At 37.3% G+C, this 14,687-nt stretch overlaps 1 protein-coding gene across 1 annotated transcript in view; it reads left to right on the forward strand.

Annotated features, from left to right (window-relative positions):
- Positions 1 to 14,687, forward strand: part of LOC138078037 (A disintegrin and metallopeptidase domain 3-like) — a 108,824-nt gene that overhangs the window by 34,193 nt on the left and 59,944 nt on the right. The window contains exons 8-10 of the mRNA XM_068970501.1: positions 7,473 to 7,544; positions 7,999 to 8,165; positions 10,288 to 10,369. Of these exons, the coding sequence (XP_068826602.1) occupies positions 7,473 to 7,544; positions 7,999 to 8,165; positions 10,288 to 10,369 (321 nt within the window). The remainder of the gene's footprint in view (positions 1 to 7,472; positions 7,545 to 7,998; positions 8,166 to 10,287; positions 10,370 to 14,687) is intronic.

A 14,687-nucleotide genomic window follows, 5' to 3' on the forward strand; every position in this document is an offset into this window, starting at 1 on the left:
CAAAGCTAGAAGGAAGGTAGGAAGAATTTTGTCTTTTAACAAAAGCATCTATATCTACAATAAGGGGTTAGGAGATACTTAAATTAGATGTAAAGTAAGATATTAAAAGCAGTAATTGTGAGGGGAGGAGAATATACATACATGGTTGTTAAAAATGTATTTGAAATTAAGAGATCAGCAACTTAATCATACATAAATACATATGTGTATGTATAGATTGATACATAAAAACATCATGGTAACTGCAAAAGAAAAATGTATACTATATACACACAAGAAAAGTAAAAGATACCCAAATATAATATTAAGGTAGTCATCAAATCATATGAGAAGGGAACAAAAGAAAAAGAAAGGAACAAAAAAGACATACAGAAAGAAATCCAAAGCAATGCACAAAATGGAAATGTGAACACACATATCAACAATTACTTTAAGTGGAAATGAACTAAATGCTCCAAGAAAAAAGAAATAGAGTAGTTAAATGGATACATGACAAGACTCATATATGCACTGCCAAAAAGCAACTCACTTCAGATCTAAAGACTCACAGACAGAAAGTGAGGGAATGGAAAAAGGTATTCCATGCAAAAGGAAATCGAAAAAAGTCAGAGTACCAATACTTATATCTAACAAAAGAGGTTTGAAAAAGAGGTTGTTGCAAGAGACAAGGACACTACATAATGATAGGCATCAATCCAATAAGAAGGTATAACAAATGTAAATATCTGTGCACCCAGCATAGAAGCATCCAAATCCATAAAGTAAATATTAATGGACATAAAAGGGGAAATTAACAGTAACTCAATAACAGTAGGCAATTTAGCACCTCACTTACATCAATGGACAGATCATCCAGACAGAAAATCAATAAGAAACCAAAAGCCTTACATGACACATTCTATGTATATGGAACATTCCATTCGAAAAATGCAGGTTGCAGATGTTTCCAGCTGCACATGGCACAGTCTACAGAGCAGGTCACATGCCAGCCTATAAAGCCAGCCTTGGTGAATTTCAGAAATCATGCCAAGCATCATTTCTGAACACGTACAATGAGACTAGAAATGAACTACAAGAAATATATTCCAAAAAAAAAAAAAAAAAACTAAACACATAGAGGCTAAGCAATGTACTGCTTAATAGTCAATGGGTCACCACAAAATCTAATCTCTACCTGGAGACAAATGAAAAGAAAACACAACCATCCGTAAATCTTAGATACAACAAAAGCGTTTCTAAGAGAGAAGTTTTTGACACAGGTTTTGCTACAGGCTTATCTCAGGAAACAAGAAAAGTCTCGGATAAACGACCTAACCTTACACCTAAGGGAATTAGTAAAAAAACAAATAAAACTCAAAATTAGTAGAAGGATAGAAATCGTAAATAACAGGACTGAAACTAATGAAATAGGTACTAAGAGAAGAATAGAAAAGAGGCAGACTAATAAGGAAAAAGAAGAGAGGTCCCAAGTGAATACAATCAGGAATGAAAGAGCAGATGTTACAACAAACACCAAGAAATATAAAAGATCATGAGAGACTACTCTGAACAACTATACACCAATAACATGTACAACTTGGAAGACGTGGGAAAATTCATAAAAATGTACAATCTCCCAAGACTGAACCAAGAAGAAATACAAAATGTGAACAGAATAATCACAAGTAATGAAATTGAATCTGCAATTATAGAACTCCCAAAAATCAAACGTTCATGGCTTTGTGAATTTGGGTGAATTTCCCCAAAAATTTAAGAGTAGAGTTAGCATCTATCCTACTCAAACTATTCCAAAAAATTGCAGAGGATGGAACGATTCTGAACTTATTCCATGGGGACAGCATCAACCTGACAGGAAAGTCAGAAAACGATATCATAAAAAGAAAACAAAATTGCAGGGACTCCCTGGTAGTTCAGTTCAGTTCAGTTCAGTTCAGTCACTCAGTCATGTCCAAATCTTTGTGACATTATGGAATACAGAACTCCAGGCTTCCCTGTCCATCACCAATGACCGAAGCTTACTCAAACTCATGTCCATCTAGTCAGTGATGCCATCCAACCATCTCATCCTCTATCGTGCCCTTCTCCTCCCATCTTCAATCTTTCCCAGCATCAGGGTCTTTTCTAGTGAGTCAGTTCTTCACATCAGGTGGCCAAAGATTTGGAGTTTCAGCTTCAGCATCAGTCCTTCCAATAAATATTCAGGACTGATTTCCTTCAGGATAGACTGGTTGGATCTCCTTGCAGTCCAAGGGACTTTCAGGAGTCTTTTCCAGCACCACAGTTTAAAAGCATCAATTCTTTGGCACTCAGCTTTCTTTATAGTCCAACTTTCACCTCCATTGATGACTATTGGAAAAACCATAGCTTTGACTATATGGACTTTGCTAGTAATGCCTCTGGTTTTTAATACACTGTCTAGGTTGATCATAGCTTTCCTTCCAATGAGCAAGCATCTTAATTTCATGGCTGCAGTCACCATCTGCAGTGATTTTGGAGCCCAAACCGATAAAGTCTTTCACTGTTTCCATTGTTTCCCATCTATTTGCCAAGAGTGATGGGACTGGATGCCATGCTCTTAGTTTTTTGAATGTTGAGTTTCAAACCAACTTTTTCACTCTCCTCTTTCACTTTCATCAAGAGGCTCTTTAGTTCTTCTTCGCTTTCTGCCATTAGGGTAGTTTTATCTGCATATCTGAGATTATTGATATTTCTCCTGGCAATCTTGATTCCAGCTTATGCTTCATCCAGGCTGGCATTTCGCAAGAAGGAAATGGTAACCCACTCCAGTATTCTTGCCTGGAGAATCCCATGGACAGAGGAGCCTGGCAGGCTACAGTCCACGGGGTCGCAAAGAGTCGGACACGACTGAGCGACTTCACTTACTTACTTAGTCTGCATATAAGTTAAATAAGCAGGGTGACAATATGCAGCCTTGACATACTCCTTTCTCGATTTGGAACCAGTCTGTTGTTCCAAGTCCAGTTCTAATTGTTGCACCTTAAGTTGCATACAGATTTCTCAGGAGGCAAGTCAGGTGGCCTGGTAATCCCATCTCTTTCAGAATTTTCCACAGTTTATTGTGATCCACACAGTCAAAGGCTTTGGCATAGTCAAGAAAGCAGAAATAGATGTTTTTCCAGAACTCTCTTGCTTTTTCAATGATCAGCAGATGTTGGTAGTTTGATCTCTGGTTCCTCTGCCTTCTCTAAAACCAGCTTGAACCTCTGGAAGTTCATGGTTCATGTACTGTTGAAGCCTGGCCTGGAGAATTTTGAGCGTTACTTTACTAGCGTGAGAGATGAGTACAATTGTGCAGTAGTCTGAGCATTCTTTGGCATTGGCTTTCTTTGGGATTGGAATGAAAACTGACCTTTTCCAGTGGCCACTGCTGAGTTTTCCAAATTTGCTGGCGTATTGAGTGTAGCACTTTCACAGCATCATCTTTTAGGACTTGAAGTAGCTCAACTGGAATTCCATCATCTCCACCAGCTTTGTTCATAGTGATGCTTTCTAAAGCCCACTTGACTTCACATTCCAGGATGTCTGGCTCTAGGTGAGTGATCACACCATCGTGATTATCTTGGTCATGAAGATCTGTTTAGTACAGTTCTTCTGTGTATTCTTGCCACCTCTTCTTAATATCTCTGCTTCTCTTAGGTCCATACAATTGCTGTCCTTTATTATGCCCATCTTTGCATGAAATGTTCCCTTGGTATCTCTAATTTTCAAGAAGAGATCTCTATCTAGTCTTTCCCATTCTGTTGTTTTCCTCTTTTTTCTTTGCATTGATCACTGAGGAAGGTTTTCTTATCTCTCCTTGCTATTCTTTTTGGAACTCTGCATTCAAATGGGTATATCTTTCCTTTTCTCCTTTGCTTTTCGCTTCTCTTCTTTTCATAGCTATTTGTAAGGCCTTCTCAGACAACCATTTGCCTTTTTGCATTTCTTTTTCTTGGGGATGGTCTTAATCACTGCCTCCTGTCCGATTTCACAAGCCTCTATCCCTAGTTCTTTAGGCACTTTCTCTATCAGATATAATCCCTTGAATCTATTTGTCACTTCCACTGTATAATCATAAGAGATTTGATTTAGGTCATACCTGAATGGTCTGGTGGTTTTCCCTACTTTCTAAAATTTAAGTCTGAATTGGGCAACAAGGAGTTCATGATCTGAGCCACAGTCAGCTCCCAGTCTTGTTTTTTCTGACTGTGTAGAGCTTCTCCATGTTTGGCTGCATAGAATATAATCAATCTGATCTTGGTATTGACCATCTGGTGATGTCCATGTGTTGATTCTTCTTTTATGTTGGAAGAGGGTATTTGCTATGACCTGTGTGTTCTTTGGCAAAACTCTGTTAGCCTTTGCCCTACTTTGTTTTGTACTCCAAGTCCAAATTTGCCTGTTATTCCGGCTATCTCTTAATTTCCTACTTTTACATTCCAGTCTCCTATAATGAAAAGGATATCATTTTGGGGTGTTAGTTGTAGAAGGTCTTGTAGGTCTTCAACTTCAGCTTCTTCAGCATTATTGGTTGGGGCATAGGCTTGGATTACTGTGATATTGAATGGTTACTGGTACTTCATGGATAAGAATTCACCTGCCAATTCAGGGAACACGTGTTCAGTCCCTGCTCTGGGAACATCCCATGTCTTGGAGCAACTAAGCCAGCAAGCCTCACCTACTGAGCCCACATCCTGCAACTACTGAAGCCTGCTGACTGAGAGCCTGTGCTCTGCCACAAGAGAAGCCACCACAATCAGAAGCCTACGCACTGCAGAGAAACTCCATGCATAGCAATGAAGATTCAACATAGCCACAAATAAATCTTTTTTAACAAAGGAAAGAGCAAGCCAATACCACTGATAAACATAGCTGCAAAAATTCTCAACAAAATGTTAGCAAACCAGTTTCAACAGTATATTAAAAGGATCATACACCACAGTTTAGTGGAATTTATCCCAGAGATGCAACAGTTTTTCAGTATCCACAAAAAAATTAAAGTGGTACACCTACAGATGGCCAACAGGCACATAATAACCATCTAATCATCTCAGTAGATACTGAAAAAGATTTTTACAAAATTCATCTTCCATTTATGATAAAAACTCTACAGAAAAGAGGCATAAAGAGAATGGTCCTCAACATAATATAGCTCATATATGACAAACCCACACCTAATATCATACTTAATGGTGAAAAGCTGAAAGCACTTCCTTGAAGATAAGGAACAATACAAGAATGTCCTCGCCTGCAAATTTTATTCAACATAGTGCTGGAAATCCTTGCCTTAGTAATCAGTAAAGAAAAGGAAATAGAATCCAACTTGGGAAGGAAGAAACATAATAGTCAATGTTTTCAGATGACATGATACTATACATAGAAAATCCTAAAGTGAAAAGAAGTGAAGTTGTTCAGTCATGTCCAACTCTTTGTGCCCCTATGGACTGTAGCCTACCAGGCTCCTCCGTCCATGGGATTTTCCAGGCAAGAGTACTGGAGTGGGTTACCATTTCCTTCTCCAGAAAATCCTAAAGACAACACCAAAAACTACTAGAACTAATCAATGTATTCGTAAAGATGCTGGATGCAAAATTAACACTCAGAAACTTGTTGCATTTCTGTCTACTAACAATGAAGTGTCAGAAGGAGAAATTAAGAAGACTATCTCCTTTACTATTGCATCAAAAAGAATAATACCTAGGAAAAAATCTAAAGAAGTAAAAGACTTGTACATAAACAGATGGAAAGACACACTGTTTTCATAGATCTCAGGAATTCCTGTTGTTGAAGTGCCCATACTCCCAAGGCTATTTAAGGATTAAGTGTAATCCCTGTCAAAATACCAATGGCATTTTTCATGAAACTAGAACAAGTAACCCTAAAATTTGTATGGAAACATGAAAGACCCCCAAATAGCCAACTCAATATTGAGAAATAACAGAAGAAAGTATCACACTCTATGACTTTAGACTATACCACTAAGCTGCAGTAATCAAAATTGTATGATACAAGAATAAACACAGACACACAGGTCTATGGAATTGAATAAAGAGCCCAGATATAAAAGCATGCACTTATGGTCAATTAATCTACAACAAAGGAGGTAAGACTATACATTGAAGCAAAAAGCAGTCCTAAAAATAAGTGATGCTGGGAAAACAAGACACCTATGTATGTGGGACTGAAAGTAGAACATTTTCTCACACCATATATAAAAATAAATTCAAAATGAAATAAAGACTTAATGTAAGACAGGAAACCATATTACTCCTGGAAGAAAATATAGGCAGAACACTCTCAGTCACTAATCATAACAGTGTTATTTTATCTGTCTCCTCAGGCAAAGAAAGTGAAAGGAAAAATAAGCAAATAGTAACTACTTAAAAGCTTTTGCACAGCAAAGGAAACCATAAACAAATGAAAAGACAGCCTGTAGAATGGGAAAAGAGTAGTTGCCAATTACGACTGATAAAGGGTTAATATCCAAACTATATAAACAGTTCATACAACTGAATATCAAAAACAACCCAATTTAAAAGTGTGCAATATTATAAAGTAATTAGCCTCCAATTAAAATAAATACATTTTAAAGAAACATAAAAGGACATATATACAAAATAAATAAATAAAAGTGTGCAAGAGAACTGAATAGTTTTTCAAGGAAGACCTACAGATGGTTAATAAGCACAGAAAAGATGTTCAACATCTCTGAAATGCAATCAGAACTACTAAAAGATATCACTTCACACTTATCAGAATGGCTATAGTCAAATAAGCCACAAATAACAATTGATGCCAAGGATGTGAATAAAAAGGAACCCTTATTAATTATGCAATCTTGGAATCTTAACTTTTGATCCTAAATAACTACATGTGTAAAGAGGAATATAATCATCACCATCTCATTTTAATATTGTTATTGTTGTTTAGTCAGTCACTAAGTCATATCCAACTATTTTGCAACCCCGTGCACTGTAGCCTCCTCAGGCTCCTCTGTCCTTGGGATTTCCCAGGCAGGAATGCTGGAATGAGTTGCCATTTCCCTCTGCAGAGGATCTTCCTGACCCAGGGATCAAACCCACATCTCCTGCATTGGCAGATGGATTCTTTAGTACTGAGCCAGTTGGGAAGCCCTATTTTATATTATTGGTTGCTATATAATGTCCCTATGGAAGAATGGATGCCTGGAGAATCCCATGGATGGAGGAGCCTGGTGGGCTACAGTCCATGGGGTCGAGCCTGGTGGGCTACAGTCCATGGGGTCGCAAAGAGTTGAACACGACTGAGTGACTTAAAATCTAAAATATTAAGTCCCTAGGTTTAAGTCTAGAACTTATTAGTACTTGTTAAGTCTTAATTATAATTTTGTCTTTTTGTTTGCATGCTGCATTATTTTAACATTTTTATATCCATTGAAATGTGGTAGTTTAGTCATTTTCACTGATGATTAAAAAATAAAATTTGCCTTTCAGTATGATTATATGGGTTCTGAAGTGACACTAGCATCTGAGAAGATTATCTATGTTTTTAGTCTAATCAACACTGTGAGTATTTATGTTTGATATTTAAATAAGAAGCATTCATGTAAATATAGTAGCATTGTTTGAATAACTAGCATGTGCTGTTTTGAAAATGCCCATGTACTTACTTGGCTGCAATGGTTCTCAGTTGTGGCACATGGGTTTGTCCCTTGTGCCTCTCTGGCTCAATAGTTGCCATGCATGGTCTTTGTTCCTCTGCGGCATGTGGGATCTTCCTGGACCAGAAATGGAATCCACGACCCCTGCAGGGAAAAGCAGATTCTTAACTACAGCCCACCAGTGAAGTCCAACATGTGCAACTTTATAAAATGTATACTCCCTGAAACTAACTTCTTACACCAGTGAATTTCATCTGAAAAAAATATATAGTTAATCAGAAAATTGGCATTGCATATAAATGTATAGTATTATATTTATGATTACTTATAGCCATATATCATGAATCTCCTATTTTTAGATGTATTCTCAGCTTCAAGTGTCTGTTATATTAACTTCTCTGGAGATCTGGTCAGATCTAAATAAGATTTCAACTGATGGGGATGCACATGAAGTACTACAAAGATTTGTGTCCTGGAGAGAAAAAAACTTATTACAAAGCTCCCATGATTTGACATACTTATTAATGTAAGTAATTTATTTTCATTGGTATAAAGTTTATCAAACTATTTGTAAGTGAACTATCAAAATTGTGCAAAAAATTTATTATTTAGAATAACAAAGATAGCTCAAAAAATGACTGTGAGAGTACTGTGTTGGCAGAATGAAAGCTATAAAAATCTGATGATTCAATGTAAGACACTAAAGCATGGTAGGCCATTATCCTGAGTGGTCTGCTTACTTCTGAGTTTAAAGAACTGAAAATATGTAAAGCCATGGGACAACATAGGGCCTCTATTGTTTTAAAGAATTCTGCAGAGGTAAATAACCAAGACCAGCATTTTTACATTAAATAAAGCATACATTGGTTGACAGAATGCAACAAATCCATATAAATCTGCTTACATTAGAAAACATAAGTATGGTAATGTGATGATCTTATGGAATGTCTTTCCTGACCTAAGGTTGTAGCTATTTAGCTGCTTCCATTGTAACTTTCAAGAGTCTTTCTATATGCTGATTTGATTATTTTGGATGGAAAAAAACAAAAAACATGATTCCATAAGGCCTTAAGTAATATGGATACATCTATAAATCTCTGGTGTCTCTGTGAAATTTAAGGTCAGGTGTGGAGGTTCAGGAGCAGCTTTAACTAAGGATTAACGTATGTGTGGACATTTAATGCATCCCATCTCTGTTTTCCCTGATGACTGTGCTGCATACACTCTCTCTTTTGTCCTCCAATTCAACACTTTTTATGCCATTTGAGCTTTTCAGTTCAGTTCAGTTCAATCGCTCAGTCGTGTCTGACTCTTTGCAACCCCATGAATTGCAGCACGCCAGGCCTCCCTGTCCATCAACAACTCCCAGAGTTCACTCAAACTCAACGTCCATCGAGTAGGTGATACCATCCAGCCATCTCACCCTCTGTCGTCCCCTTCTCTTCCTGCCCCCAATCCCTCCCAGCATCAGAATCTTTTCCAATGAGTCAACTCTTCACATGAGGTGGCCAAAGCACTGGAGTTTCAGCTTTAGCATCATTCCTTCCAAAGAACACCCAGGACTGATCTCCTTTTGAATGGACTGGTTGGATTTCCTTGCAGTCCAAGGGACTCTCAAGAGTCTTCTCCAACACCACAGTTCAAAAGCATCAATTCTTCAGCACTCATCTTTCTTCACAGTCCATCTCTCACATCCATACATAACCACTGGAAAAACCATAGCCTGGCTAGACAGACCTTTATTGGCAAAGTAAAGTCTCTGCTTTACAATATTCTATCTAGGTCGGTCACAAGTTTTCTTCCAAGGAGTAAGCGTCTTTAAATTTCACGGCTGCAATCACCATCTGCAGTGATTTTGGAGCCCCCCAAAATAAAGTCTGACACTGTTTCCACTGTTTCCCCATCTATTTCCCATGAAGTGATGGGACCAGATGCCATGATCTTCTTTTTTAAGCCAACTTTTTCACCCTCCTCTTTCACTTTCATCAAGAGGCTTTTTAGTTCTTCTTCACTTTCTGCCCTAAGGGTGGTGTCATCTGCATATCTGAGGTTATTGATATTTGTCCCGGCAATCTTGATTCCAGCTTGTGCTTCTTCCAGCCCAGAGTTTCTCAGGATGTACTCTGCATGTAAGGTACATAAGCAGGTTAAATAAGCATTCTGTCAGATCATGGACTCCTTATTGCCAAATTCAGAGTTAAATTGAAGAAAGTAGGGAAAACCACTAGACCATTCAGGTATGACCTAAATCAAACCCCTTATGATTATACAGTGGAAGTGAGAAATAGATTAAGGGACTAGATCTGAGGTTTTACTACATGCAAATTCATGGCAGTAATCTATCCTGACTTTTATGTCTTAGAACCTTGTCCATCCAGTGTTGACAGCAGTGGTGATTAATTTCTGGAAGGATGAGGCACTGCTGGATTTTAAGTTGTGCATCATACAATATTAAAGTTGACTTTTGAACTTAATTTGGATGCACCAGGGGAGACTACTCAACTACAAAATGATTGAGGCATTAGACATGATACACAATATTCATGTATTAAAGAAAGCAGCTTTATTGAGGAATCTAATTCTTAAACATCATTAAGTTATTGATAATTTAAAGTGCATTTATCCTCAAGGAAAATGTTATTGTTTAGTTACAGGGACCATCCTAATTATGTAGGAGCAACATACCATGGAATGGCATGTGATCCAAAGTTTGCTGCAGGACTTGCTCTGGTATGTCCCTTCTCTTTAGTAATTACATCATTTTATTCCTTTCTCTTCAGTAATTATATCATGTTTTGAAAGTTAATATCTTCTTTAAGAACAAAAGTGTGTATAGTATATCTAACAACTTATTAAATTAATATTTTAATACAGTGCTGTATTTTTTACTTTAAACCTCACATTGTCATTTTTAAAATTTTTTTATGTTGGTAAAATACACATTATGTGAAACTGACCATCTTAAGCATTATATGTTCACTGTGCAGTAGTGTTAAGTCTGTCTGCATTGTTGTGAAGTAGATGTGTAGAATCTTTATCTTGCTTTAATGAAACTTCGTACACATTGGCCAACAAGGCTCCATTTTCCGTACCTCCACCCCCTGGCAACCACGATTCTCCTCTCTGCTTCTGTGAGTATGATATATTTTAGATCCCACATATAAGGTAGACAGTACAATATTTGTCTTTCTGTGTCTGGCTTATTTCTCTTTGAATAATACATCCAGCTTCATCCATGTTTTTGAAAATGGCAGGATTTCATTCTTTTTATGGCTGAATAATATTTCATGTTACTCATATACATATATAAATCATATCATATTATCCATTTGTATATATAGACACTTTCTTTATGCATTCATATATTAGCGACCACTTAGTTTGGTTCCATATCTTGGTGATTGTGAGTAATGCTACAATTAACATGAGAGATGGGAATGCAGATATCTCTGTGAGATAGTAGCTTCAGTTATTTTGGAGATATACCTAGAAGTGGGTTTGCTGGATCATATGGTATTTCTATTTTTAATATTATGAAGACTCATAATACTGAGGTCCAGAGTGGTTGCACCATTTTATAATCCCACCAGCATTTCACATTTCATATTTTATTCATCCCACCCTCGTTAACAGCTGTTATTCTTTGTTGTTGGTAATTATTTTAAGGGGTATGCCGTGATATCACATTTTGTTTTTGACTGTAGCTTTACAATCACTAGTGATAATTGAGCCACCTTTTCATATCCTTTTTGGTGTTTTGTACATCATCTCTGGAGAAATAGATGTTTATTCAAGACCTTAGCCCCTTTTTTACCTGCATTACTTGATTTTCTTGTTTAGTTAAAGCAGTTCTTCTTCTGAGTATCAACACCTTTGGATATCCTTCATCCAGTTCCCCTCCTCTCAAGCTCTGCCCCCCGTATCCATAAATCTAATCCCTGTTTTTAGTTTGTTTGTTTTGAATCATAATTGACCTATATCCCTATGTTGACTTCCCTGGTGGCTCAGTTCGTAAAGAGTCTGCCTGCAACGGTGGGAAACCTGGGTTTGATCCCTGGGTTGGGAAGATGCCCTGGAGAAGGAAATGGCAACCCACTCCAGTATTCTTGCCTGGAGAATTCCATGGACAGAGGAGCCTGGTGAGCTACAGTTCACGGGTTCACAAAGAGTCAGACATGACTAAGTGACTAACTTCACCCCATGTTAGTTTCTGTTATACAAAATATTAATTTAATATTTCTATACTATTCAAAACGATTATCACAATAAGTCTAGAAATGATATATCATTATACAAAGATTGGTTTTCAGTCACTCAGTCGTATCTGACTCTGCAAACCCATGGAACTGCAGCATGCCAGGCTTCCCTGTCCTTCACCATCTCCCAGAATTTGCTCAAACTCATTTCCATGGGATCAGTGATGCCATCCAACCATCTCATCTTCTTTTGTCCCCTTCTCCTCCTGCCTACTATCTTTCCCAGGGTCAGAGTCTTTTCTAATTAGTTGAATCTTTGCATCAGGTGGCCAAAGTGTTGGAACTTCAACTTCACACTCAGACCTTCCAATGACCATTCAGAATTTATTTCCTTTAGGATTAACTGTTTTGACCTCCTTGCTGTACAAGGGACTTTCTTTTTTGTTTTACCATTTACCATTTATTTATTATTATTATTTTTCTTACTTTACAATATTGTATTGGTTTTGCCATACATCAACATGAATCCACCACGGGTGTACACGTGTTCCCCATCCTGAACCCCCCTCCCACCTCCCTCCTCGTACCAACCCTCTGGTTCATCCCAGTGCACCAGACCCAAGCATCCTGTATCCTATATCGAACCTGGTGATTCGTTTCTTATATGATATTATACATGTTTCAATGCCATTTTCCCAAATCATCCCACCTTCTCCCTCTCCCACAGAATCCAAAAGACTGTTCTATACATCTGTCTCTTTTGCTGTCTCACAAACAGGGTTATCGTTACCATCTTTCTAAATTCCATATATATGCGTTAGTATACTGTATTGGTGTTTTTCTTTCTGGCTTACTTCACTCTGTATAATCGGCTCCAGTTTCATCCATCTCATCAGAACTGATTCAAATGTATTCTTTTTAACGGCTGAGTAATACTCCCTTGTATATATGTACCACAGCTTTCTTATCCATTCATCTGCTGATGGACATCTAGGTTGTTTCCATGTCCTGGCTATTATAAACAGTGCTGCGATGAACATTGGGGTACATGTGTCTCTTTCAATTCTGGTTTCCTCGGTGTGTATGCCCAGCAGTGGGATTGCTGGGTCTTATGGCAGTTCTATTTGCAGTTTTTTAAGGAATCTCCACACTCTTTTCCATAGTGGTTGTACTAGTTTGCATTCCCACCAACAGTGTAGGAGGGTTCCCTTTTCTCCACACCCTCTCCAGCATTTATTGCTTGCCGATTTTTGGATCACAGACATTCTGACTGGTGTGAAGTGGTACCTCATTTTGGTTTTGATTTATGCATAGAAACTAATGAAAATGAAAATACAACAACCCAAAACCTGTGGGACACTATAAAAATGGTGCTAAGAGTAAAGTTCATAGCACTACAGGCATACCTCAAGAAACAAGAAAAAAGTCAAATAAATAACCTAACTCTACACCTAAAGCAGCTAGAAAAGGGAGAATTGGAGAACCCCAGAGTTAGTAGAAGGAAAGAAATCTTAAAAATTAGGGCAGAAATAAATGCAAAAGAAACAAAAGAGACCATAGCAAAAATCAACAAAGCCAAAAGCTGGGTCTTTGAAAGGATAAATAAAATTGACAAACCATTAGCCAGACTCATCAAGAAGCAAAGAGAGAAAAATCAAATCAATAAAATTTGAAATTAAAGTGGAGAGATCACAACAGAGAACACAGAAATACAAAGGATCATAAGAGACTACTATCAGCAATTATATGCCAATAAAATGGACAACGTGGAAGAAATGGACAAATTCTTAGAAAAGTACAACTTTCCAAAACTGAACCAGGAAGAAATAGAAAATCTTAACAGACCCATCACAAGCACGGAAATTGAAACTGTAATCAGAAATCTTCCAGCAAACAAAAGCCCAGGTCTAGACGGCTTCACAGCTGAATTCTACCAAAAATTTCGAGAAGAGCTAACACCTATCCTACTCAAACTCTTCCAGAAAATTGCAGCGGAAGGTAAACTTCCAAACTCATTCTATGAGGCCACCATCACCCTAATACCAAAACCTGACAAAGATACTACAAAAAAAGAACAGTACAGGCCAATATCACTGATGAACATAGATGCAAAAATCCTCAACAAAATTCTAGCAATCAGAATCCAACAACACATTAAAAAGATCATACACCATGACCAAGTGGGCTTTATCCCAGGGATGCAAGGATTCTTCAATATCCGCAAATCAATCAATGTAATTCACCACATTAACAAATTGAAAAATAAAAGCCATATGATTATATGAATAGATGCAGAGAAGGCCTTTGACAAAATTCAACATCCATTTATGATAAAAACTCTCCAGAAAGCAGGAATAGGAGGAACATACCTCAATGTAATAAAAGTTATATATGACAAACCCACAGCAAACATTGTCCTCAATGGTGAAAAATTGAAAGCATTTCCCCTAAAGTCAGGAACAAGACAAGGGTGTCCACTTTCACCGCTACTATTCAACACAGTTCTGGAAGTTTTGGCCACAGCAATCAGAGCAGAAAAAGAAATAAAAGGAATCCAAATTGGAAAAGAAGTAAAACTCTCACTGTTTGCAGATGACATGATCCTCTACATAGAAAACCCTAAAGACTCCACCAGAAAATTACTAGAACTAATCAATGAATATAGTAAAGTTGCAGGGTATAAAATCAACACCCAGAAATCCCTTGCATTCCTATACACTAATAATGAGAAAGTAGAAAAAGAAATTAAGGAAATAATTCCATTCACCATTGCAACGAAAAGAATAAAATACTTAGGAATATATCTACCTAAAGAAACTAAAGACCTATATATAGAAAACTATAAAACACTG

This window comes from Capricornis sumatraensis, chromosome 4, assembly GCF_032405125.1.
Source record: "Capricornis sumatraensis isolate serow.1 chromosome 4, serow.2, whole genome shotgun sequence".
Taxonomy (NCBI): domain Eukaryota; kingdom Metazoa; phylum Chordata; class Mammalia; order Artiodactyla; family Bovidae; genus Capricornis; species Capricornis sumatraensis.